The sequence below is a fragment of the Pezoporus wallicus genome, unplaced genomic scaffold, assembly GCF_028554395.1.
Source record: "Pezoporus wallicus isolate ANWC-B61680 ecotype Strahan unplaced genomic scaffold, APGP_CSIRO_Pwel_v1 contig_11395, whole genome shotgun sequence".
NCBI classification, from domain to species: domain Eukaryota; kingdom Metazoa; phylum Chordata; class Aves; order Psittaciformes; family Psittacidae; genus Pezoporus; species Pezoporus wallicus.
Genome location: NW_026636241.1, coordinates 710,604 through 738,181, shown reverse-complemented (window position 1 = coordinate 738,181; position 27,578 = coordinate 710,604). Strand labels below are relative to the sequence as shown.

Below are 27,578 nucleotides of genomic sequence, written 5' to 3'. Positions count from 1 at the left end.
GCAGAGCATCTTGACAGGGGCTGAGGGGCCTGGTCCTGGCTGTCGAGTGCTGGTGACTCATGTGAGATGAGGAGCTGAGTCACAGGCAAGTGCATGGCAGAGGCAGGTGCAGCTCATGCTGGTTGCGCTCAGCTCGTACCACCAAATGAACACAGAGCCCAGATCTCAGCACAAACACAGGCTGGGGGAGACTGGATTGAGACTGAGGAGAAGGACTTGGGGGTGTTGAGTGAGGAGAAGCTCCCCATGACCCAGCTTCAGTGTGCGCTTGAGCCCAGACCCCCCCTGTGTGCTGGGCTGCACCCCCAGAGCGTGAGTAGCAGCTCAGGGAGGGTATCCTGCCCCTCTGCTGTGCTCTGGGGAGACCCCCCCTGCAGCCCTGATCCAGCTCTGGGACAGCAGCACAAGAGGGACGTGGAGCTGTTGGAGCGAGGGCAGAGGAGGCCATGGAGATGCTGCGAGGGCTGGAGCAGCTCTGCTCTGGAGCCAGGCTGAGAGAGCTGGGCTGGGGCAGCCTGGAGAAGAGAAGGCTCCTGAAGGGGAGACCTGAGAGCAGCTCCAGTGCCTGAAGGGGCTGCAGGAAAGCTGGAGAGGGGCTTGGGACAAGGGATGTAGGGACAGGCCAAGGGGAATGGCTTTAACCTGCCCGAGGTTGAGGAGACTGAGATGAGCTCCTAGGCAGAAGCTGTTCTCTGTAAGGGTGCTGAGGCGCTGGCACAGGGTGCCCAGAGAAGCTGTGGCTGCCCCATCCCTGGCAGTGTTCAAGGCCAGGTTGGACACAGGGGCTTGGAGCAAGCTGCTCTAGTGGAAGGGGTCCCTGCCTGTGGCAGGGGTTGGAGCTGCATGAGCTTTAAGGTCCCTTCCAACCCAAACCAGGCTGGGATTCTATGTATAACTCAGTAGCCTGGCAAAGGGTGAGGTAACCTGTGCAGGCAAATATTTTTTAAGGGATTCCTTTATACCACGTCTCTGTAGTAGCCTCTCTTCTATCATCACACTGGATGTAAACAGTATGTGAAATTACAAGATTCTATTGCATTGGCTTCTCTTTTCTCTGGAGCCAGCCTAGAGGCCAGTGAAGAATAACTTGGTTATTGAATTCATTTGTTAAATATTAATCTATAGCTCTGAAACGAGAAAATAATGACAAGTAATACAGATTGACCTGACAAATCTGGCTACTCACTGTGGATAATATAGAAGGCATTTAAATGTTCTCTGAGAAGTACTCTAAACCCAGCACAAAGTTGCAAAGGAAATCACCATTATGAATAAAGTATCTTACTTTGTCCCCTGAGGGTTTATAGTATTTACATTCCTTTCCTTATATATGTTTACTAGAAGAGAACAACATAAATACCTGTAAGGAAAGATATCATTGTAGAATGATAAGAGATTTGTACTCTGTTTAAATACTAAGAAGTGCAAGGATCTCGGATAAATTGCGTTTCTTGGTTTGTAATTTACTATGGATATAAAGGTACCAAATCCAGTTTGGGACTAACTGGCAGGTGAAAGGCATCAGGCTTACCCTTATTACTGACTGCTTCGTGCATGTCCTGAATGCAGGCAGTTTGTCAGTGACAGAGGACACCTTGTAGAGCTCTACTCGAGCAGTACAATGACCCGGGTGACTCCCAGTTCAGTGTGAGCAGACAAGCATCCAAGCCACTCAGGACTCTCAAGGTATCTTTCTTAAAGATGGAGTTCTTTTATTTGTGACAAATCTCTAAAGTCTTCTGGACCTTCTTGACCTTGTTAGAGGTTTTAAAGGGCAAAAACCTTGTGAAGTCATATACAGAGGCTGCAGTTGTTGGCTGCCAAACCAAAACCTAATGTACAAGCTGCTTATTGAATGAAGAATAGCCTGTTCAAAAGCAACCAGATGCCATTGAAATGGGAAGGGCTCAAAAGGTCACCTTTTATATAGGGTGGGTCATGTTCAACCTTCGCTAAGCTCATAGATGTGGGTCATATCTGTGCTGGTGTTCTGACTCTGGATTAAGTAAGGACAGAGTTTCTTTCTTTGGCAGTTGGCTGAGCTCTTCTGTCACCACTTACAGCCCTCCAAAACACTGCTTCAAAGGCCTGGCAAGACTTACCGGTGTCTACCCTTCAGAAGATTTCAGAGGCCCCTGAATCTGTGGGAATGGGGATACAAACTATGTAATTTTAAACTATTAAATATAGAAAAGCTTTACCTTTCAATGGTAATATAAATTGCAGTGACTTCTTGTTCTTTTTGCCTCTTCAGTGTGGGAAATTTGTCATGTAAACCAGTAATTAGTGATGGGTTTCTGCCTCTCATTCAGCATCTCAATTCCTGCATTGGGTTTGCTCAGCCTTTTATTAAATAAGACATTAGTAAGGGAGGGTTGCAGAAGTTTGCTACATCAGCATCTCTTTGCAGCTTCCAGATCCTATTTCTTTGTATTATTGTTTAGCAGGGTTGGTACTGCATGTTTTGGAGGTTTGATCAGTGCTCTGTGTTGTGGCTTTACTACACTGTAGGAAGATGTGGCTGATCAAACCCAAATTAGAATGGTGGATTCTTACTATTCAGGCTAAATGACTATTTGAATGCATCAGAATCTGGTGTGATGGTTTCAAATGTCAGTCATAGGTATAGGTTGAATAGAGGCTATCACCACATTTGCTGTTATTCTGGGGGAGCTAAAAGTAAAGCTGGGATTAGGATAGGGTAGAATTAACTGATGCTGATTCTGCCTCTAACGTAATAAGTAGCACTCACTATGGGATGGGCACAGTGTGGTGATAGAAAGGAAATAAAGAAGGCATGAAGTGTGTATTTTACTGATTCTTCTCATGTCAGTCCCTTCAGCTTATCCTCTTCACCTTTCTTTTCCCCTTTTCTCCACTTCTGTTGTGTCTAGAGGACTAACTCCATCACTGGAAAGATTTAAGCTCCCCACCACAAACACATCCTTACGTGTAACACTGGCTGTACAGCTTAGATTTTATTTCCTTGTAATCTTTCCCAGGTTTTAGCAGGACTGCATCTAGCTCTTCTCACATCACTGTCACCCTCCCAGCTCTTTACCAATCATTACTCTGACTTACAGCCTTTGCTGTCCTTTCCTATCCATTCTCAAGTGGCTTCTATTTTCACACTGAAGCACTCTTCCTTGGCACCAGTTTTCCTGGCTTCTTACCTTTCTACAGCTTCCAGTTCATTGATATATTCTTTTGCCTTGCTCTAAGTTTCCTCCTAGACATTTCTGCTATGTTTGATTCATTTGCATCCCCCTCTCATTTTTGCTTGTCTCCCATTGCCTGGGTTGCTCTTATTCCCAGTGCTAGCTCGTCTCAGCAATTACATCTTCTGCCTTAGGCATCAACCTGAAGATCACATCCATGTCAGCCCTGTGACATTTCCACCACAGATCTATTCCCTCCTCTGCTGCAGTCTTTGTGACTGAGTTCTTTCCCAGTACAAATGACTATTTCTATATTCTTGACTCTCACTTCTACCTTCTCCTTTCCTCTGCTTTCTCTGTTCGCTTGTCTTTATTGGTTTAGTCCAAGAGAAAATTGTCGTTTTATAGCTTTTTTCCTCCCTTACCTTGGTTTAATTTTTCCCCTTTTCCTCAAAATCAGATGTTCCTCAACTGCTCTGTTCCTCTAAACTCGCTTCAATGACCCCATTCTAACTCCAATTTCTAGTCTTCTGCGTGATCACCATTTAGATAACCTCTTGAAGGGGGACAGTGATTTCACTGCCTCCTCCTTGGCATCACATTGCCTCTTCACCTCTCTCTGAGCTAATGGAGCTCATCAGTTTCTAGAGTTTCTCTGCTGGAAGTCCATCATGGATCCTCTTCCAAACCATCTTCTACCCTGGACGACTGGCAGAAATCCAGATGTTAAGTAGCAACAGTGCTGTGAGATTCCATAATGTTGCTGGCCCAAAAGGTATTTTACATCAAATGTGCTCAAATTATAGTCTAAAAGAAAGATACTGGCTCCTGAGAGTCTGATTAAGCCCTTCCCTTGAGCATCCTCTGCTATTAATAAAGGCTCTAGAGATGGCCATTCTCCTGAGTGACCTTTACAGTCCGGTGCTTGCACAGGTGCCTGTCTTAAACCAAGCAAACAGTGATGTATGAGGGACCTCAAAGTCCTGCCAGGCCTAACAAGTGCAAAGGTACACACTCTGTTGCTTCAGGAGCACATATTACATATATGCATTTATTAAATTGCTTGAATAACAATTAAAAATATGGGATGGATGTTGTCTCTGGTTTATATTTTATCATGATTGGCACATGTCTTAATTTTCGTATTGTTTGAAAGCTTGGAAGAGATCCTTATTTTTGCTTTTAAAGATAGAATGCTGAAAGCTAGGATTTTGGAAAAGGAGGCTCTGTACTTGATTAAAAATGTTTCCTCTTTGTTTCCTTCCTTTGAAAAAGAAGGAAAAGTAATACCAGAAAACTAGATTCCCTTGGAATAATTTTCTAACTAATTTGCTGTCAGATTAGCTCTGTCTTTTTGGGATGCCCTGCTCCTGTGTATGGATCAATAGAATCCCAGCCTGGTTTGTGTTGGAAGGGACCTTAAAGCTCCTCCAGCTCCAACCCCTGCCATGGGCAGGGACACCTTCCACTAGAGCAGCTTGCTCCAAGCCCCTGTGTCCAACCTGGCCTTGAACACTGCAAGGGATGGGGCAGCCACAGCTTCTCTGGGCACCCTGTGCCAGCGCCTCAGCACCCTCACAGGGAAGAACTTGTGCCTTATATATGGATGGAGCAAGGACCTAAATAACAGAGGGGACCTTCCTGGCTGTTTTCATCTAAATGTGCTTCTAGAGAGCGTGCTGTGTGGAAGTTACTCTGCCATGGATTCAGACTGCTGTGAAAAGGCCACTAACAGCTCGTCCTGTCCTGCTGAAGCATGTAGGACATTCCACAGTTGCCTCTTCCTTGCCATTTTGTTTTATCCTGGCAATCACAACATATGAAACAGGTAAATACAGTGCTACTGTAAAGAAAAAGTATGTATTCTTGTTGCTTAGCAATTGCTCTGAACACAAGGAAGAGCAGCCTTTGATGAGGAATTACATGCTTGGAAATGTTTACCACCTGTATCAGTTATTCTGGTAAAAGATATTGAAATGTATTAAGTGATACTAAAACCTTGTGCCATCCTGGACACGCTGGTAACCTAGGAAGCTCGTATGGAAACTCACCCAAGTACACTTCAACCTTTGAAGTTTTCCTTAACTGTCCTTGTTCTTCCAAGTGCTTTTGTCTTCCTGATAGTGCTACCAGGCCCTTTTCTTTTATCATCTTTTCCCCATCCTTAGCTCTTCCTTTGTATTCCTGGCCCCTTTTCTGAAATTTTTTCCTCTTGGAATACTGATCCTATTGCACAAAATAATCTCTGTCTATAGATAAATTATTGCATTACACTATGTTACTGGGACATTACAGAAGGTCAGGAAAGAGTGAGATGCATGTTGACCACCTTCATTTGTATGTTAGAGGAACTTCAGTAGACTGGTCCTTGTACCTGGTATCCTCTCCAGGTGTTGTGGTACCTGAAGTGTTGCCTCCTGTTGCTGATGGCAGCCTCAGCAAGTATAGTGAATTATTGTAAGGTTTATTCTGATACCAAGCTTCCAGCTAGCTCAAGTCTCTAGAGGTGTTCTTATTCTCACCTCTTGGCTTATCCTGGAGTAAAGAGGCATATCTTGATGGAATTCCAATACTACAAAGAAGTAGAGACTTTATAGATACTGACTGAACAGTCCTCTGTGCGTGCAACATCAGAAACTGTCAGCATAAAGGATGATACCAATACTTCCGATACCTAAATGGGGCCTAAAAGAAACCTGGAGAGGGACTTGTTACAAGGGCCTGTAGGGACAGGCCAAGGAGAATGGCTTGAAGCTGCCCGAGGGGAGACTGAGCTGAGCTCTTAGGCAGAAGCTCTTCCCTGTGAGGGTGCTGAGGCGCTGGCACAGGGTGCCCAGAGAAGCTGTGGCTGCCCCATCCCTGGCAGTGTTCAAGGCCAGGTTGGACACAGGGGCTTGGAGCAAGCTGCTCTAGTGGAAGGGGTCCCTGCCCGTGGCAGGGGTTGGAACTGGATGAGCTTTAAGGTCCCTTCTAACACAAACCATTCCAGGATTCTATGATGGTAGCTGTAATGGAAAGAGATTGTCAGGTAACTGATAGCTCCCAGTGCCACCAAGATCTGGAAGATATTTAACAGTTTTCTTGTGCTAATGGTCAGCCTTCAGAGCACTGAGGTTGTGTGCTTTCTTTGCTCCATCAACTGCGTGTGCACATCTTGCCAGAGCACCTTTTGCAGACTATGGGGCTGACATTTCATTACTCATTTATAAATGTCCTAAGAATAAGCATTTCCTAATGGAGACTTCTTCTGAGACATCTCTGGATTTGGGTAAGGGAAGTACGTCCTCAGTGTGAGGAGCATGCCACTGGACAGCACATTTTATTGCAGACTGCTTTTAGAACATGCATTTCCCTTTATTCTCCTTACCATTTAAATAGCTTTATGGGAAGGCAGGGAAATGCTGTTTCTCTGATACCAGTTTAATTCTCACCCCCCCCACCTCCATTATCCCATTTTATTTCCTGGTGAGTTAGAAAATTCATTTTTCCTGTTTGGAATTCCAGATTCTAAGCGTTTGTGTGGATTTCATTTCTCATTCAGCACAGCTCTCAAGCATCCCTTTGTCTTTGACTGCCTGTCAGTACAGTCGAGATGTCACAGTCTAACACGTCATAATTCCTAAAGCATTAAATATTCCTGTTGTGCTACTGTGTGGACCTCTCAGTATTAGCTAGCACTGCATGGCCAGGGTGCTTAGGTTAGGCTCAGGCAGATCCTTCTCTTTTTGTGTGTTTTCTGTTTGCCTGTTTGGTTTTAAATAAGTGTGAATGGTGAATAGCACAGTAGCAGGTTAGGTAGAATGTCTGGTTACTCCTCTATAGTCTCTGCTCCAGGGAAGCTCTCTATAGCAAACCTTTTGCTTGAGTCTGGTAATGGTTTTGTAAAGTCTTTTGGGATGTATGAATGAAAAGAACACTGGAATGAGATAGGCCTGGTGGGGATCTGTTGTGTGCTTGATGCCCGTACTGTGTAATCAAACTCTTGTACTCAGATCAGAGCACTCCCCGTGTCCTGCTTGTTACACTCCTTCCTGTCTTCCCTTCTTTCAAAGGAATTATTGTATTCACATTTCAGGTCACCTACTTTTGACCAGTTAAAAAGACACTGTCACTGCCTGTAGTATTTATGATGTTCTTACTACCAGCATCAAATCTCGTCTTTAACTTCCTTGCTTGGATTAATCAGTTTTTTAGCCTTGCAAGTGTACAAGTTGGTTTCATGGTGTTTATGTCCAGAACAAAAAACCCTGGTGTTTGTGTTTCTAAATACATTTATTGCTTAAATGAATTGGAATTATCTTGCAGGGAATTGCCAGCTCCCCACCCTTTGCAATTCCCCTCTATTTCCTCTCCCTGTGTTTGTTGCTGGGTCGGGCTGTGCAGTGTCTGGCAGTGATCTTGCCCTTTGACCGTTCATAAATCCCAGCACAGTAAAGGATGCTGCCGTGGCAGCGTTCAGCTTCATCTGTGGATGCTTTGTTCCTGCAGAATATTCCTTGCCTTTGTGGTTTTATTCCCCTCTATTAGACCTGTCCTTCCTGTCCCACCCGAGCCCTGCTCATGCCTCTGTCGGAGATACCGATGCTGCTGGCATCCCGGGGTGCTCCGGGGGCGCCCAGGGACAGTGTGACGGTGTGAGACGGCTCATTAAGATTTCATGGGAATCCAACACGCTCATCACAGAGCTGAGCAGGGTCCAGTTGTCAAAATAATACCGAGCCAATAAGCATGGCATGGGTGGAGCTACTGCAGAACCGGTGAAACTCATTCTGAATGGAGACCTTTTTGTTAAACACCCTGGGCCTGAATGAATGGGGTTACTTGGCTTGTGAGCCAAGCTAGGGAGTTCCTTGGGTTTATTAGTGAAAAATCCAGTGTTTTTCTGTTCAGGATGCGAAGCCAAAACGCTATAGGAAAGGGATTGATCGCGAGCTGGCTGCCATGAATTTTTCATGAGCTGGTGTGCGGGGCTGAATGGCTCCGGCGCGCGTCGGTGGGGAGCTGGCAGCGAGCTGCATCCACACGCAGCCTGCTGACACACAAACACTTTGGCGCATTTTCAGAGGGAGAGCTGGGCTGATAAAGGGCTTTCTGTCAGCCCTGGCTTATCGGCCTTTGATTTATGCTGCTCTTGCTTCAGGCAGCCTTTCCATTCGGAGCCCAGCCTCGTGAATGAGCGGGGTGAGCTCTGCCGGTGGGTCAGCGCTTCTAGTCTGCGGCGGTGCCTGCGTGATGTGGTTTTGGTGCGTTCTCTGAATGGTGAGAGCTCACACAACGTCCAAGCTATGACAGCAAAAGAGTCTTCTAGGGAACTTACTACTCCAGAGTCCGAGATTTACATAAGGACTTTCAAAGAACAAATGCATCTCGAGCTCGAGCTTCCCAAGCTGCCCGGGAACAGACCAACGTCTCCAAAAATTTCTCCTCGCAGTTCTCCAAGGAACTCTCCGTGCTTCTTCAGAAAGTTGCTGGTGAATAAAAGCATCCGCCAGCGTCGTCGCTTCACGGTGGCACACACCTGGTAAGGTCTGCTGGGTGTATCAGTGTGGGTTTATAGAGCAGACTGTGTGCGGCTGGGGTTTTAACAGGGGAAAAATGAGCTGAGATTCATTCACGGTACTCCCTGCAAGTGTTAAATGAATAGAGCAGAAGGCAGCCCAAGTCTGTATAATGCAGTGCCTTGACAATTGTCATTCAGCTTCTGCTCTCCAGAATAAATGCAGCCCATTATTCATGCGTGCCGTGGTTAATCTCTGTTGAACAAAGGCAGCAGCCGGTAACTTTCCCAGGCATGATGTTGTTGTAGGTAGAACACACGAATTCGTTTCTGAGCCTTCAAGATGTGGTTTTGTCTTTGCCCCCGCCAGCTCCGGCTGCAGATGACAGTACAGGTGATGTGGGCAGATTACACTGGAGTTAAATGCTGGAAAGGGCTTTAACGTCCCTGTGAGGGGCTTTTAAACAGTTTTTCTGGCTACAAATATCCTTCTTTCAGCCATTTTTGCAAGGGAACCCCAGCTAAGAGTCTGCTTTTCCCTCCCTGTCAGTTACTAACCCCAAATAGTCCATTTACGTGCCACTGGAGCTGGTTGTGAGCTGCCTCTGACTGTCAGTTATCCTGGATAAACCATGCCATAAGCAGGAATCAAAATACGCACTTCAGGAATGTCTGTAAGAGTCTCATTAGCTCATTTTCTCTCTTTATTCTGTATGGGTCTTGTAGGGGCCACCTTCCAAATTCCCAAAGTCTCCATAAATATGCAGGACCTGACTGTGGGAATCAAACCAGAAAACTTTCAGTAACATAAATATTTTTAAAGCCTGCTCCATTCTTTTCCTATCCCCGAAACTGAATCAGAGGAGGGAGGATGAGGTTATCCCATTTGTATGTGGCTGGGGCAGTTGTTCTGGGGTATCTGGAATAACTCCATCATTGTTTGCTGCTTTTTAAGGTAGAAAATGAATTAAAAATGGTTTAATTCAAATGTTTCAAAGCTGCATTTACTTCTGAAGTGAATTACTAATTGCTTGGAGTGGATTAGTAGCTCTTACACTTGTTCTGTGCTTTAAACACCAAGGAAGATAAGAGGAAAAACTAAACTTGGATACTAGGGAATTGTACTGAGTCAAACTGGGATAACTGACTGTTTAATTCCTTTTTGAAATGAATTTGGGGTGGAGCAGCATTCAGTTCAAATTAGGATTCTGGAATCATGGAGACTTCCTGATTTATTTATTATTTCCTTTAATCCAAGCAGTAATCACAGCCACCCAAACTGGGTACGTGCTGTAACCCCACTGAACCAGTATGTTCTTTAGCTTCCTCAAGCATTTGAATTGGTTGTAGTCAGTCGAGTTTAGGTTGATCCACATTAATTCTCTGAGCATCTGTCATATCTCTCAGCACTGGAACAGTGGGGGCTGCTTGTCTGACCCCCCTAGTGTTGCTAGGAATGTGTGCTGTGGGAAGATGCTGCTGCTGGGAATTAGTAGGGCAGGATGTGGTCAGACTCAGTACAGGGAATCTGTATTGTTTGTTGAAAGATAAATATATATATACACACATATATTCATAGGTGTAACTACTAATCTCTGCTTGAATCAACTTGTACAGGAGGTGGGATTGCTCTAAGTTAATTCTTCAATGGAAAGATCTCATCCTCTTTCTGTTTTTCCTTCAAGTTTTTACTGTCAGGTGGTTATGAACTGCACACGAGTGTTTTAACCCCAGGTAAGAAGCAAACTCTTGTAGAAATGAAGGAAACCCCCCTTAGAAAGAAAGGTTTCAAGAATGGTTGCGTGTGAGTGTGTGTTTAACGCAGTCAAAACACGGAACAAGCCCAGGCATCTTTTCAGTTTGCTTTATCATGTTCTAAACCAGGATTTAAAAGTATTGAAGCGTGATACAGCATTTCTGTGCAGTGCCCGTAAGCTGTGGCATGCGTGCTGTAGACTGTACTTTCAGGTGTGTCACTGAATGTGCTCAGTAGTTGTACCTTTGCTGCCCAGTGCATGGAAACATCATCACCTGTGCTGAGCCAAAATGCTATTTATATAAGGTGCTCTTTGGTGGTGAGCTGGGAAGGGGTATCTGGGTAGAGGAGTATCTGGGTAGAGGAGTATCTGGGTAGAAGTAGTATCTGGGTAGAAGGAATATCTGGGTAGAAGTAGTATGTGGGTATAGGAGTATCTGGGTAGAAGTAGTATGTGGGTAGAGGAGTATCTGGGTAGAAGTAGTATGTGGGTAGGGGAGTATCTGGGTAGAAGGAGTATCTGGGTAGAAGGAATATCTGGGTAGAAGAAGTATGTGGGTAGAGGAGTATCTGGGTAGAAGTAGTATGTGGGTAGGGGAGTATCTGGGTAGAAGGAATATCTGGGTAGAAGGAATATCTGGGTAGAAGGAATATCTGGGTAGAAGGAATATCTGGGTAGAAGTAGTATGTGGGTAGAGGAGTATCTGGGTAGAAGGAATATCTGGATAGAAGTAGTATGTGGGTAGAGGAGTATCTGGATAGAAGTAGCATCTGAGTAGAGGAGTATCCGAGTAGAAGCAGTATCTGGGTAGAGAAGTTATCTGAGTGGAAGTAGTATCTGGTTAGATGTAGTATCTGTGTTGCAAAGGAATTACCTCACAAGTAAATGTGCAAGAAATATCAGCTACTCAGTAATGCTAAGCAAGGCAGTCAGTTCATGCTGTTGGATTTCATATCAGCTCTAATGTTCATAGCCTCATAAACAGCAAAGTTCCTCAGTTTGGGGTTTGTGGCGTGGTGAATTATGATCTGTCACAGCCTTTGCCATCATTGCTAATGTTGTTTCTTGATGAATCTTCTAGTCCCTTTTCTGTGCCTCTTATTTTCAGTTTTCTGCCTTCCCTTGCTCTGTAACTAATGGCCTTTTCTAGGCATTTTTCTTCTTTTATAACCAAATACATTTTGACTTCTTTCTCCTTATTATGCTGATGAAGCCTTTGTCATCACCAGTCCTCTCCAATATCCACTCACCAGATCTTATCCAAACAGGAAAAGGAAAGCAACATTTCAGATGGTTTAAAACTCAAATGCTTCTGTTCTCTGGCTCTTTCTATTCCTTGGGATCCAGTTCTCATAACAATACATGACCAATGTGCTCTTTTGGATGTATGTCAAGCTGATCCCTTCCTCCTCCAAACCCCTTCAACCGTTTGCCACGACTGCTGTTGCTGTGGCCAGTCTTCAAATGCCCCATTTCCTATAAAACAGCAGCACAAAAACTCTTCAAGCATTTGGCCTTTTTCCTCCACCAGAATCCTCAGGTCTCGTTCTTGTTTTCTTGCATCATAGAATCATAGTCCTGGAGATCCTGAAAGCCCAAATCCTATTTCTCCCTTCCTTTTCCCTTGTATCACTTGAATTTTGAGGGGGGTTGTGAGGAGAAGAGCAGGCAGTAGCTGCCACAACTTGATACCTGACTTGATATTCCCCATCCCTGGCAGCGTTCAAGGCCAGGCTGGACACAGGGGCTTGGAGCAAGCTGCTCTAGTGGAAGGGGTCCCTGCCCATGGCAGGGGTTGGAGCTGGATTATATTTACTTTCACTTAACTTATTTAGTTAAGTAGGTTTTATTATCTTGCAGTATTTGTCTTCAAGCTTATAAATAGCTCTTCAATAATATTTATAAAGCCTAGAGGACTTAGTTTGTTAATATATAGACAGTCATTGCCTATACCAACCTCTGTGATTTATAGAATATGATGTTTATTGTCTTAACTAAGACTTTTGTGGTTTTTTTTTCCAGTTAATTCACATTTCCCTTTCATTATTTTGGTGGTTTTAAGCCTGTTTTTTTTCTTTATCCCTGTTTTCTAGTTATAAAGCAACAACAGAACAGAAAAGGTATGCTATGAAATTTTGCTCTGTTTATTCTTTTGGTTCTCCTTCAATGCAGTTGAAATGCAGACATGTGTTTGCTTTCTAAAATACAATGTAAAGTGTAAATCATATGGTAGCCTGAATCTTTTGAAAACAAGCTCTGTTTTCATTACACAATAATCTGCAGTGGTGGAATTCCGTAAGTTAAATAGTATGGCACAATCCAGTCAGAGGGGAAGCGTTTGAGTTTTTTCCAAGCCTGGTGAATAACAACTGATGGGTTTAATTACTCGAAGCTGCCAAATGCACTAGAGGCAAATCAAAGCTATCAGAAGATGTCACGTTTTGGTTTGCTTTCTGATCACTGTGCTTCTAGAACCAAATAAGAAAGACTTACCTAGTGGCAAGGTAGGGCTTCAGAAAATGCAGGGTTTGGAGACTGCCCGTGTGCTTGAAACTGGTGAGGCATATGTAAGATACATGAGTGTCTTCAGTGTTTTGTTGGAGTTATTGTGGTGTGTTCAAGTGACCTTTGTGGTGGAGTGGAACATCTCTGCTATGGTGATAGGCTGAGAGAGCTGGGCTGGTTCAGCCTGGAGAAGAGAAGGATCCTTAAGGGGAGAGCTTAGAGCAGCTCCAGTGCCTAAAGGGGCTGCAGGAAACCTGGAGAGGGGCTTGGGACAAGGGATGTAGGGACAGGCCAAGGGGAATGGCTTTAACCTGCCAGAGGGGAGACTGAGCTGAGCTCTTAGGCAGAAGCTCTTCCCTGTGAGGGTGCTGAGGCGCTGGCACAGGGTGCCCAGAGAAGCTGTGGCTGCCCCATCCCTGGCAGTGTTCAAGGCCAGGTTGGACACAGGGGCTTGGAGCAAGCTGCTCTAGTGGAAGGGGTCCCTGCCCATGGCAGGGGTTGGACCTGGATGAGCTTTAAGGTCCCTTCCAAGCCAAACCATTCCAGGATTCTATGACTGTGTCCCAGTGGAGTACTTTTCAGCACCAAGCCCTTCTGTGTCTGACTGTGATGAGGTGGCCTTTGCCCTGGGCTGGCATCAAACACACCACTGCCCCTGATCTGAGATTTCCTGGCCAGCTTCAGCCAATACTTGGGCTCGAGGAGCTGACTTCTGGTTTTGAGACAAAGCCAGTGTCTCTCACATAGCCTGAAGGTACATGATATGCATTTGGACCCCTTTCAACTTTGATATATATATATATCAGGATGCATTGCCGTAGTTCCAGCTTTGAATAACACACTTGTCTTTAGTTTGAGTGGGCCTGTTTGCAGTTCTTGCTGTCTGTTGATGTGACTTTAAGCTTTTTATGGTTGTTTTTGTGGGTATTTTGGAGAAACAGGGTGATTCTTTTGCTTTCTGGGGTTTCTCTCTTGAGCCGGGGCTGCTATTGGACACACAGGATTGCTCATTTATCTACTGAAAGTCCCAGGAGAAACAAGCTGAAGTGAGTAGGGAAAAGGATGGAGAAACCAGAAGGTTCCTCTCTTTTCCTCTGCTTAATATGTTCTCCCATCTGTCCTGAGGAGACTTCCTGAGTGCTGACAGTGAGTGGCAGGAAGGATTGCAAAGGACATGACGGTGAGGAGGAAAGAGCTCTTCAGACAACAGAAATAAGCACCCTCAGCACACGCAGAACCAGCTGTGAAATCTTTACATCGCTTCTGTCTATATATTGCCTCTAAACCCTCTCTGCAGCCATGGGTGACAGAAAGGGGAAACTTCTTTCATTCCCCGGTGGGAAAACATGGTGTTAAAATGCTCAGCAACTGCTCAAGATTCAAGGAGATACAGCAGGTTATTATAGTAATGATAATTTGATTTGGATAGATTCAGCCATTTCTCTGCAAGAAGGAGAGAGAAAAAGAGTGGATCCCTTCTAGGAGAAAAACCCCATTATTTCTGGAATTTGTAATACCTGCAAGTAAGGTTTTAATGTTCATAGTGTGCTTATCTATGGGGAATATGGATTCGGAGAGGTTTCATGACTTGCCATGGTTGTGAGACCTGCCTAGAGAATCTGTGACACCCAACTCTCATAAACAGGCTTCATGGTTAAGTGAATGTTGTCTGTGCTGAAATGGTTTCTTAAGGAAGCTTTGCTGTTGAATTTAGCTTTGCTGAAAGCTCTGTTGATGTGTGAAACTTGCCGTTGTGGTAGCATCTACAGCTTTGCGCTGTGTGTTTCTAGGAGGTACAGTTTGCTTCTTACGTGCTCAAGTTGGTTGCCAGGACAGATGAAAAACCACGAATGTGTCTGCCACATAATTTATGCAGTGTAGATTAGCTTCAGTGCAGAGCTGTGCATTCTCTGGTCCATCACTGGGGGATTTTCTGGTCTTCTTCAGCTGTTTTGTTTCTGAATAACCACCGTTACCTCTCAATGTCTCTGCAGACATATAGTCAGGTTGGACAGGGCTTGGAGCAAGCTGCTCTAGTGGAAGGTGTCCCTGCCCATGGCAAGGGTTGGGACTGGATGAGCTTGAACCCAAACCATTGTGTGATTCTGTGATTCTCCATGTTTTACTTGTATTACCTATGAGAACATCACGTGGGTTTCGTGCATGTTTCTGCATCACATGGCACAAGTTTGGGGTAGTTTGGCAAGTTGGGTTTGTAGGTTCTTTGTAACTATCATTGTAGGAGTGTTGTGCAGTAGTCAGAACATTAGCTCAGGTTGAAACATGGGCAATGTTCTTGGCATGGATGAGTAAATGCAATGCCACAGAAGATGCTCTGCTGGTTCTGGGATGGGCGGATTTGCCAACATAGACTTGAGGAAGTAGAAAGAAGAGATTTGGGAAGGATGGGAAAATCACAGTTGCTCTCAATTTCCGGTTGGACTATATGCATGGGTATGATACATAAAATGTAACTAAGAAACCTAAACTCTGCTCATGGGGTGCTCTGACTTTCATACCATGCTCGTGACTCAATAGGCAGCATTGCTTGACATGTGCGAGTTCCTCTCTCAGCACGATATAAAGCAAACCTGACAATAAATAACAGACTTTTATGTAATGAACTGAAATGGCAATGCACACACAAGCCTTAACACTAAAGTAAAACAGGACAACTGGTGCAACAGCAGCTGATGGTGTTTTAGGGTAAAATATCACTGTAGCTACCCATAGAACAAATTATTAATATGAAATATAGGTCTATTTCCCAAGAAATAAATACATAGATTCAATCTCTTCTGTTGGATGAACCTTTGGGAAGCACAGGAAGAAGATTCAGTATTAAATTTTTAGGTTTCTCAATTCTTTTGTTCTCTCAGTGCAGCACATGGGTATTGCTGAGGGGCAGAGCAGATATTGAATAATATATGAATAAGACTCTAGAGAAACAGCAATATATTACCTGATTTATTTTCTTCTTGTGGTAAAAAAAACCCTTTATTCTTCTGTGTTGGAGAAAATGCTTCATCTACTAGTAGCTCCTGATAAATATAGACCTTCCTTGTGATGTGGTATGCTATAGTACACTCACATTTTCCATGTCGCCAGCGTGGGACACTTAACTGGGAATCAGGCTTGACCCAGATTGCTTTGGAGTTTGACTGTTTCCAATAAAACTGATAGACAGAAATGTGAGAACTTGGAGTGAGAAGGCTGACAGGGGTTTGTAAATTCAAGTCAGCCCTTGTTTGTGAATCTGTGATTTTATCATGATAGAGCAATTTATTGCAGCTTTCTCCACAGCAGAGTTAAATGCTATGGAAATAAAGCATCTGCACGGCAGTTAATGGAATTAAATGAGGACCATTTCCTCAGTTTGCCCTGAATCAATCTGTACTCGTCTGGAGAAAAGAGTTTTTGTTGCGCATCCAGCAGCTCCACGTGTCCAGTGTTGCATGGTTCAGTTTTTACTGTGAGGAAACCCCATTCCTGGCAGTGCTCAACACCAGGTTGGACACAGGGGCTTGGAGCAAGCTGCTCTAGTGGAAGGTGTCCCTGCCTGTGGCAGGGGTTGGAGCTGGATGAGCTATAAGTTCCCTTCCAACCCAAACTGCTCTGTGATGACTTTTCGTTGTGTGTACAGCATGTGATGCATCACGATGCAGATCTCAGAAAGGGAGGCTGAATAAAAATGTACTGCAGGTAGATTCCTACATATGCACATACTGAGTAATTTCCATTTCACTGCATGTTTGTCTTGGTACAGTAACTTCTCTGTTTCATTGATTTCTGGCAGAGCTAGCTGTCTAGACGTTGGCATGGAAAAGCAAGCGTGTTGCACCATCTGAAAGCATACCTCCTGAAAAGAAACATAAGGAGACATTAATCTTATCAGTCAAAGAAAGCAGAAATCAATTGATTTTTCTCTTGGCTCAGGCACAGCTTTTATACTGACAATGGTTGGCAAAGTGCAAGTAGAAGAAAAATGCTAAAGAAATTACCTTTTATGATATTAACGTGTCGTTTTTACCAGAGTACCCCATTATTTCCTGTGTGTTCTTAAACTGTGCAGAATATAGCGTGTAATTTAACAGTTGCTTGCTCCCTTTTCAATATAGAAAGAACCATCTAAAGAGCTATCTGCAAATGAGAAACATTTTGTGCTGCTACTTCATTTCAGAAAGCTTTAATGAGCCCTGCTGACGTTGGACACATGCAGGTAATAACTGCATAATGATGGACAACTTCATTAGCTTAGAGGGAAAGTTTTCTTTCATAACAATAACGCAGAAGTAGCTCTTCTGTTTTATTGGATTCATTATTACTGAGGTAATTGGGGAGACTGAACCTGTACTGAGCTCAGAACATTGCAGAGCTCATGCCACAGAAATGAGATCTAAGGGAACTCAGCAAGCTTCACTTCAGTCCTTCTAGGTTTATGGGTATTTCAGATCCCTGTTGCTTAAAACAGTATACTAAGTCAAATTAGGCATTAATGTTTAAAGTTAATGGTTATCATAGACCTAATCATCCAGTTATGACTGAAGTTCCATCTGTTGGGTGCTCTGTACTGCAGGGTTCCTCTTTTTTAATCAGAGAAGACAGTATGGTGGCTGAGCATGATCCTATCCTGTATTACTTAGATAAGAAATCCTCTTGCTTGTGTATGGGATATTTATTGTGTATTTTTTTGTGAGGGAAATGGGGAAAAAATGAAAAATAATTAAATATGACATGTGGAAACAAGGAAGAGGCTGACAAGGAGTGCAGAGCTAAGGCAAAGGAGAGAATGGGGCAGGAGGTGCTGATGGGACACTAATCCTGTGGGAAACAGCTTCTAGGTGACTCTGAATGGATTCTAAGTGATGCAGTCACTGTTTGTCCCTAGCATGTTAGACTGTCCTTAGGCAGTTCCAGCTCTGGAATTCATGCTGATGGACTGATGCCATTGGAAGAGGCAAGCCTTTGAAGACCTGAGGCAGAGTTCTTCTCAGCCTTCCAAACCTGACCATCACCCCTGAAACTCCCTTTGAATTCAGGCTTTGGAAGTTTTGTCTGTTTCTCTCAGGTGAGGACCTGAGGTTAGTAACTTACACACTATACACGCTATTGCCTCCAGGGTCTTTGCATCTTCAAGTGGTTGGGTGTATTTAATGAATACACTGCCAGCCTCAAGGTGCCTTGTAATGCAGCCATCTACTTTTCCATTAGACTTCAGGGCCAGCTCTCAAGTCCTTATTAAACCATCCTTACGATATTTGAATGTGTGTTTTCCAGAGACTTGTAAACATATGCAGACTGTTGCTGTTCAAATGTTGCAGATAGCAACGTGGGGACTCATTTACCTGCCTAAGAAAGAAAAATTCAGGTGAATCCAGGTCCTGGTGCTATTCATGGGGAAATAAGTGATGTTCACAGCATGAGACACTTGTTCCTAGCCCTATTTTATCTTCAAAACTGAGATCTTTATCCTGAAATATCAAGTTCCCATGAATTTTCATAACAATAGCATTTGCTTTTAAGAGGCTGAGGTAGTGCTCTCTGGCAGAAGTATGTGCTTAAGTCATACAGGCCCAAGCTGTTGAGAAGCTGTGCTGGAGATCCTTGTACAAGCATCTGCTTCTGGTGGCTCAGTGTTGGAGCTCTTCCCAGGCACTTGGTCCAGCATTTGGAGTTCCTTTTCCTGCCCAGTATTTAGGATACTGGTGTTTTCCCTATGAACATGCTAAAAGCAAAAAGTAAGTAATGTGTTTTTCCTTCTTAGATGTCTCTCAGTTGGCATCTTACAGCTTCAGATAACCTCAGATTTGTAGATTCTGCTCATCTGGGCATATTCCCTTACCTCACAACCTGGAGTATGTTCCTGTTTCCACCAAAGACTGTTCATACTGCAGCTTTCGCAGGAACAGAAATAGCAGCATAATGACCATCAACGTGAGTACACTGAGTTAGAGCAGTGTTTCCTCTGTCAGAATATCAAGCTGTTCTTACACACCACAGATGGAGACACCTCTCTGCTGGTGGATAAATGGCTCAGGGCTCGGGTCCCACTGTAGGAGTTCATCCACAAGCGTGCAATCAGCTGAGGGTATCATTCCTATAGGATAACACATGGGTGCTCATTAAGAGGTTCTCAGCCCATTTGCTTTATCTTCAAGCAAGTTAGATGGGTAGGAAGTCAAAATATTTGTATAAAAACCACATGAGGCAAGTAATCACAGGGAGTATTCAGTTATTACAATCACAAGCATTTTCACAGTCCATACAAGGACTTGTTTTCCTGAGGGCTGTCACCACTGCAAAGCTCCTGGTGTCCTTACTGTGCATCCTTCATGGTATGCAGCACCTAAGGGGGCAGTGTCTGAGCTGGGGCTACGTGGATACTTGGCCTCTCCAGCCATGCTGCCTTCATCAGTTGTTACTGCTGTGGTAGTTTACTCTGTCCTTGGCTCTGTCCTTAATCCACTTGCCTGAGTTCTGTCTTTCGGAGGCAGAGGTGTGGGATCGCAGAGTATTGTGGCTGGGAAACGTGCTTTCCAGGTTGAAGCAAGAGCTTTGAGTTATCCCATTGCAGGTGGGCTCCAGTATTCCGGAGATGAACTAGGTTTGCTTGTGGTTATCAGAGTAAGTGAATAGCATTCTGAACCACTAAAGAAACACTTAAATGAAGCATTCTTTAGTAGTGTGATTATTAGCAGGGAGTGATTATACGTATCTCTTAGCTATGATCACTATAAATTAATGATGACAAGCCACAGCCACCTTAACTTTTGAGATCTAAGCATCAGTCCGTTTTCCAAAGCTCTGTCTTCTCTCCCCTAGGGAATGTGTCCTTTCAAATCTTGTCAAGGTCTGTATTGTCAGGCTGGATCCCCTTAAACTCTTTGCTTGATCTGCTGGAGGTCAGAGGTGGAACATGAAAACAAATGGCTCCTGTGTTGTTGGTAGATGGGGCTGCCTCCAGCCCTTGTTGGCCTTGCAGCTTACTTTTCCAACAGTTTGCTGTTAGATCTAAACCAGTGCACACATTCAGTAAACGTGCTCATCAAGAGGTCACAGTGTATTCATAAATTAGTTCCAGGCAGCCCTGTTTATTTGACGCTGAGCTCCTTCAATCCCGGATGAAATTGATGGAAGCAGCAAATATTCTGTGTTTCTGAATCACAGCCTCTAAGACATCGTTTATTTTTGCTCTCAAAGGCAGCTGCTAACAAATGATAAATGATGTCCTTACCACAAAACCCCACACTTCCACCCCCCAAAGGAACTTCATTGTCATTTAACTTGTATTCGCAAGAGAAATATCCTTCAATATTGAGCAGAATGTAAGAGGAATAATCCTACTGTCTCAAGAGACCTCTTCAGCATCCTATTGGCAATGGGATGCAGGTGATTACATTGGCATCATGACAAAAAGGAACAAAAGAGAGAAGACGGTACAGGATGGAGGAGGTAACACTGGAAGGTGCACATTGAAAGGGAAGTCGGTGTAATGGGAAGCCCACACTGTGTATGAAAAAGGTTTTGAAATAATCTTCTCTGGAGAACAATGTCTTGGCAATCTTTGTAAGTCTGGGATCTGTAATCACAGTGCTGCCACTTCTAACTTGGAGAAGTGTTGAGCTATCATCTCCATAGACATAAGGACATGTTCTCCCACTCTTCGCCTCCAACAAACACACCTGCCTGAGTCACCAAGGCCTAAGGCTTTGCCCTGCATTCAAGAACGGGTCGATGAAAACCTGCACTACTGTACTTGAAACCTCCTCCATAAGGAAACCCAAGAATCTTTAAATGTCAAGCTTTGCTGTTGGTACAGCATGGCCCAAAAAGCAGCTCTTGCATTGCTCTGTGCATCCACAATTGCAGAACGCCGCGTGCCTGCTGTAGAGGATTATTAGTGTTCATGTTGTGCTTGTCAGTTGTTATTTTACAAGGGAAGCGAATTTCTGTAGCAAGTTGTAAATCCTTTGAGCTGGTCAGCCTGTTGTGAAGGGAATGTGAATCTTCTTCAGCCACGCTTGGAAAGCACTGAAGGGGTGTTTTTTGAGAATAGTCTTCATATTTTGGGTTGGAATTTTATTTACTCAAGCTCTGTACACTAGGACTCCACAGAAGGGTAAGTCAGGACCCCGGAGGACAGTGATAGGACAAGGGGTAAGGGGTTTAAACTTAAACAGGGGAATTTCAGGTTAGATATAAGGCAGAAGTTCTTCCCTGTGAGGGTGGAGAGGCCCTGGCACAGATTGCCTGGAGAAGTGGTACATGCTCCATCCCTGGCAGTGTTCAAGGCCAGGTTGGACAGAGCCTTGGGTGACATGGTTTAGTGTGAGGCGTCCCTGTCTGTGGCAGGGGGGCTGGAACTGGATGAGCTTCAGGTTTTTTTCTAAGCCAAACCAGTCTGGGATTCTATATTTGTATTGTTTAGGATTCACATCATAACTGCTAACAGTATTTGACAGCCTATTCCTTTTGTAGTGTACTCGCTCCAAATAGCCCCAAGGTGGACTTGAGAGATGGGTTTGGTTTTAATCATTACTTAAAATAACTTAGAACGGATTGAAAGGATTTAAATTAATGAAGCTTGAAAAATATTATGAAATTAAGATCATGGATTTGTTCTATAGTAATAGATGTGGGAGAAATTACAATTTTTCTCTGTGGCTTGAGGTGGCAATTGTGTTTTTGTCAGAGTGTTCCTGTGACTGCTGATCTAGGTTATGCAGTCACCATCATCTCCATCACTCTCATCATTCAGACCTGGCTTTTTCTCAGTCTTTCTGTTGCTTGACTTATTCTCCCTTGTAATGTTAATCTCAGAGGAGCAATAAAGTTGAGAAACCATGATCTTGTTTCTATGCTGAAGGGAGATAGAGCAAGAAAACATGGTGGGAGATAGTCAAGCACAGTATTGGGTGTTGAGTTGTTGCCCGTGCAAATAATGAGTATGGAAGAGCTCTAAAATACGTAGGCCTGATGTTGTAAAAACTCATTTGAAGTTGTGTGCATGACACCATAAGGCAGATGCTCACAGATCTTCAAATGATGCATTTTGTGGGTCAAAATTTGCAAACCCATAGCATTAAGTTTTCAAGCTGTCTGAGGTACGTGACTAGATGTTCAAAGATGCTGTCAACAGCAGAGCAACTTGTCCCCAGAGCTGGTGGCATTTGGAACAGTCAACCTGGAGGTTTAAAGCACAGGCATTTAGTTGGGTTGTTTTTCTTATTTAGTGACTCTCATCCAAACTGTGTTTCTTTGTTAGAAATCTAATTTCTAAGTTGTTCAAATTGCTCTCCCAAGACAGGTCTTGGTTAGTTTCTGATTTCTGTTGTTAATCTGAAGGGAAAGAGCAATACATTCCTATTATTTCAAGACTTCAGGGGAAAATATTCCTATGTAATAAACACCCCAGGTTTGCTCATTCAGATGTGCTGAGGTGGAAGCTGATTTCTTGGTGAAAGAGCAATTGCTCGTTGGAAATGAGTGGCAGCAGTCATTGTCAACTCCACATTTTGTTCTTTGTAAATGGAATGGTCCTGGGTAGTAGTGATGCAAACTCAAAATGGCATTGCCTGAGGCAAATAATACCCTGTCTAATGTATTTGATTTTGCAAAGATAACAAGCTGAGTTACGTTTTTGCTTGCACTTACATTAATGGTTCAAGAAAAGGGAAGATAAGAAACTGAAACAGATTATTAAATCTGCCTTTTATCCTGGTATCACTTAAGGAAAAAGCAAGTGATGCCTAAAGGAATCTTTTAAAGAAAAATGTAGTATTTAGTGCTGTATAGAGAAAAATAGAATCTGTAATGTATTTTCATTAGGTTTACAGCAACTGGGGCTTTTGGTAGAGCATTTGGTTAAATAGCTACTGAATAATTCAGTGTCAGTAATTCATGAACCCGGACTGAAAGCCAGCTTCCAGGGCCTTAGACAAAGGGAATAAATACACAGCACTTAGCAAAACAAGGACCAAAGTGGGAAGTTAATGTGGTGGGAGGGGATGCTGTGATAAGCCTATGAACCTTGGAAGGGCATCAGCTCTTGGCTGAAAGAGAGAGTGATTTGATTCTGATAGATTGCCTTAATAGTCAATATTAAAGTCTCTCACCAGAAGCAACAAGCTGATTAGTAATTTATATAATAATATTTTATATAATAAAAAATAATTTCTATAATAAAAGAAACTATATGAGCAGAAGCATTTTGATATCAACACCCAAGAGGACTAAGGGGCCTCCATGTCTCCACTGTGTAGTTCAGTGCAGTGGTTTTGTTGGATGAGGTATCTGATGCATTTTTGATGCTGTACTTGTGCCAGGCATGATGCAGACTGGAAAACAAAAGGGAAGATGTTTCCCTGATGAGCTTGAAGTCTTAATTAACAAGATTTAGCAGAAACAATTACCACAGATAAAGGTTAAGAAGAGATAAGAGGGAGAAACGTAAATCTTGGATAGGGGCAGGGATTAAAGCAGAGATGTTAATGTTCAGGAGCGCTTTGCTTCCACTGAGAGAAGCAGACATTAATACAAATGCTTTTCAGAGCTGCAGATAGCCTGGATCTCTTGATCTGCATTTTTGGATGTACATTTTTGGATGTAAATTTGGGATTTCAAAGGCAAATAAAGGATTTCAGAGCCTCACAGAGCAGTGCATGGTGACGTGTGTCACCTTTCCAAGTAGTTGCATTTTGAAGGCATTTGGGGGTTTAAAGTAATAGAGAAACCTCCAAACCCAGCAGTATGGTGCAATTGGAAATAGCTTTTTATTTTTCATTTCAGGGTGACCCTGGTATAGACAATTATCTGATATTCCCCATTTGACATAAAGCCCTGGGTTGGGAATCCTGCAGCTTGTAACAATTGCGTAGGTATTTCTACTCTGAGGGAGAACTGTTCACAGAAATTACAGGTAATTTAATCTGAGTGAAAGGAAATAGCAATGATCACTGAAAGTTTCAGAGCTGTTCAGTACCCTTCAGTCAGCCTTTTCTGGTGGCAGACAGCTCCTTCAAGTAGCTTTATGGCTGATACGCGCTGGTACAGTTGCGGTTTGGGGGTGCCATTTATTTATTCATTTATTTATAAGAGGCAATGAAGATCTGTTTGGTTTTGGTTTTTTTTTATGGTCATCTGATCTTTCATAGGGCTTGCCGAGTCTCTTAGGGTGTAGGAACAGGGAAACTTTAATGGTGAGAATCTTGTGATGTTGAAACATTGATCTCTGGAGCTTCTTGAAGCTGAAGGGAGTTCGGCTTCGTGCACTGAAGTTAAATTGATGTGGGGACTGTGACTGGTTTTGTCACCAATAGTTCTTGCCTGGAGCAAGGTCTTAAGAGAGGACAAACGAATTAAAGCCAGAACTGCTACAAACTATGTATTTTTATTTGAGTTTCTTAATGGTAAATTCATTGTTGACAGGGATTATTTAGGTAGAATGGCTTTGCGCTGCAGCTTGAATGAAACCATTGTGGTATTACTTAACATGCAGAAAAGATCCTTCCAAATGCTGAAAAGGTCACTCCTGTTCATCATTCCAGGAAGGCAATAAAATATTCTGGTAATGACTCAACTGAAAGGAATAACCAGGATTAAAAACTTCTCAGTGCTTAATAACTGTAGGTGCCATGTAAGGGGCATGCCAGAGAGAAGCCTTTGCAGCTGTGTTCAGATGGAAGAATACTGGGTACAAGTGATTGCAGCTATTTATTAGCTTTGATTAATTCATGTTGTCAAGCCTGTGACAAAGGTTTTGAACTAACCACATTGCATAGCTGAAGAATGTTATTTTGGGGAGAGTTATTTGCTTTTAGGGGTTTTGGCTTACTGCCACAATTTAAAAAGTAGTGATTCATCCTGGGTTAGATTTTGGACTCCTCCAGTTTCAGGTGGTTGCTGTAGTAGGTACTTGTGGTTGGGTTTGATACTGATGAGCTGTGGACTTCTCTGAGTAAAGTGAGAAACTTCATAGAATCCCAGCCTGGTTTGAGTTGGAAGGGACCTTAAAGCTCCTCCAGCTCCAACCCCTGCCACAGGCAGGGACCCCTTCCACTACAGCAGCTTGCTCCAAGCCCCTGTGTCCAACCTGGCCTTGAACACTGCCAGGGATGGGGCAGCCACAGCTTCTCTGGGCACCCTGTGCCAGCACCTCAGCACCCTCCCAGGGAAGAGCTTCTGCCTAAGAGCTCATCTCAGTCTCCCCTCTGGCAGGTTAAAGCCATTCCCCTTGGCCTGTCCCTACATCCCTTGTCCCAAGCCCCTCTCCAGGTTTCCTGCAGCCCCTTTAGGCACTGGGGCTGCTCTGAGGTCTCCCTTATTTGTCCTTAGTGCCAGAGCTTCAGCTGCTCAATGGACTGTTCATATCTAATAAATATTGTGCTCTAAAAGCTTCTTCTAATAGCCTGCACTTTTAGTCTTCATTTTTTCTGCATTTCATCGCATAAATCCTCACCGTGCTTTTAATTTTACCACTCTAATATGTTTCTTCCTTCTTGTCTTAACACCTGGGAACAAATGTTGACAGTCGGCACAACTGTATCAGCTATAACATGCCTAAAAGATGTCTGTTTTCTTATTTCAGTCTTTCTTTATACTAATCCCATGGGCCTTTTTTGCCTCTTTTCCATTCCATTCAAACCTAGCTAGTTTCTCCCATAGCCCATGCTTTCATTTCAGGTGTCAGCATGGGGTTTGTTTTTCTGTGCCCGGAGTATCCCGATCATACCCATTTCTGGTGATAAACAAGGGAATTTCTAACGGTTTAGACATACAATCTGAAGCATCCAGTTTCAGCTGAGTGTCCCGCTGTTCCTGCATGGCTCAGCCTAATGCATTTGCCTGTAGACAATGAGTTTAGCTGAGGTTTTCATCAGCTGCAGCACCTACTTTTTGTCCCTGCTCTTACCAGCCCGTACCTTGCCGCGTGTGAACGAATCGGCCTTCAAGCTGAGGTGGAAGAGATTGACTTCACATTCCTAAGCTTGCAGTTAATTTTTAGAAACATGGGGGACATCTTCACATCTTTCAGTATTTTTAAGATCCTGGCTAGCTCATTTAGCTTCTAAAACATACTTTGTTTTCATCCCACTGCAGTAATCCTTTCCTGAACTGGTTGGGTTGAGCTGTTTTGATTGGTTTGACATGTGTGGGCCTCCTGCTGCTATGCTTGGATTTAAGTTATATGCAGAAGATTAATCTCTGGGTCATCAAATTTGGGTCTTCTGAGGACAGACCAAGAGGAATTTTCTGTGCTGAAGGTTTCTGCGTCGCTGTTAGTACAGAAAGTGCCTTACCAGCACCCAGATGGTGGTTCTCCTTCCTCTTTGCTCATGTCTTGATCTACAGTAGGCAAAGTCATTGTGTGTGGATGCCCACCCGCTTGGGGCAAAGCTGTTTTGTCCCTGGCGTCCCAGCAAGAAGCAGTGGCATTGCAATGGAGAGCAGCAGGAATGGAAGCAGCTTTTTGCTCCTGTGGAGCCTCTTTGCATAGCTTGAAGTGTGGTCAGGGAACATCACAGTTGGGTTTGAGGAGCAGAGCTCTCACTTAGGTTTATGCTTTGCAACTTGGGGGACTTGGATGATTTTAGGGCCTTGGAGACTGGAAGCAAGACATTTAGTCACTCTGGATGCTTGGTGAGGAGCGGGTGCAAGCAGCAGATAAACTCCATGTCCAGGGGCACATAAGTGAGAGGAGACAGGCTGATGGCAGAAGAGAAAAGCCAGAACCTGTGTGTGTTATATGTCCCATTCACTACTTTAATTTGGAAGCAGCACTGCTGTACGCTAAGGGAGCCCCTCCTGTGCAGTGTGTCAGAGTCCTGCTTTCCTGCAGAGCCCCTCACTGTGCTGCCTGTCTGTCTGAGGAAGCAGGCTGTCATCAGCCACACAAAGGATGTTTCTGGCTGCTGCAGCACCAGCTCTCAGTCTGCTGGAGGGGCTGTGAGGTGCCAGGCATGGGGCCTATAGGGATGCTGGGGAGGGACTCTTCATTAGGGACTGTAGTGACAGGACAAGGGGTAATGGGTTCAAACTGAAACATTGGATATAAGGAAGAAGTTCTTCACTGTGAGGGTGGTGAGGCACTGGAATGGGTTGCCCAGGGAGGTTGTGAATGCTCCATCCCTGGCAGTGTTCAAGGCCAGGTTGGACGAAGCCTTGGGTGATCTGGTTTCTTGTGAGGTGTCCCTGCCCATGGCAGGGGGGTTGGAACTGGATGATCTTAAGGTCCTTTCCAACCCAACTATTCTATGATTCTATGATTCTATCTCAAGGTACAGACAAAACAGGTGGAAGATGGAGGTGAGAAACACTCTTCTCCTACCACCATTTCCAGCTCACTTTTCTTACCTCCACATCAGCCCCAGCAGCATTACTGCTTCCCATCAGACCACTCATGCTGCTGTGATGAAGCACAGGCTTCCTTTCACCACCGAGGAGCTGTGAGCTCTGCAAAAAACCACGAGAGACCCCAGGTACTCTTCCTGCAACACCATTTTTAGGCTTACAGTAATTAAACTACAAATGCTCCTGCAGCCAGCGTTAAGTCCCATAACGTGAAGTCCCAGAACGTGGAAGGCAGTGGAGCTCTGGGACACGTGCATCTGCAGGAGCATGTGTTTTGACAGCTCCCATATGTTCCCACCTACGTAAGGAAAT

The 27,578-nt window shown here is 44.0% G+C and overlaps 1 protein-coding gene across 3 annotated transcripts in view; it reads left to right on the top strand.

Moving 5' to 3' along the window:
* Positions 1-27,578, top strand: part of PDE4B (phosphodiesterase 4B) — a 220,507-nt gene that overhangs the window by 41,585 nt on the left and 151,344 nt on the right. Inside the window, exon 1 of one of the 3 annotated variants that reach the window (XM_057399218.1) lies at positions 8,186-8,679. The exons of 1 other annotated variant lie outside the window; for it this stretch is intronic. In XM_057399218.1, the coding sequence (XP_057255201.1) occupies positions 8,444-8,679 (236 nt within the window). In that variant the 5' untranslated portion in view covers positions 8,186-8,443. Of the gene's footprint in view, positions 1-8,185; positions 8,680-27,578 lie in introns of those variants that run through there. One more of the 3 variants, XM_057399213.1, reaches the window with a different exon arrangement.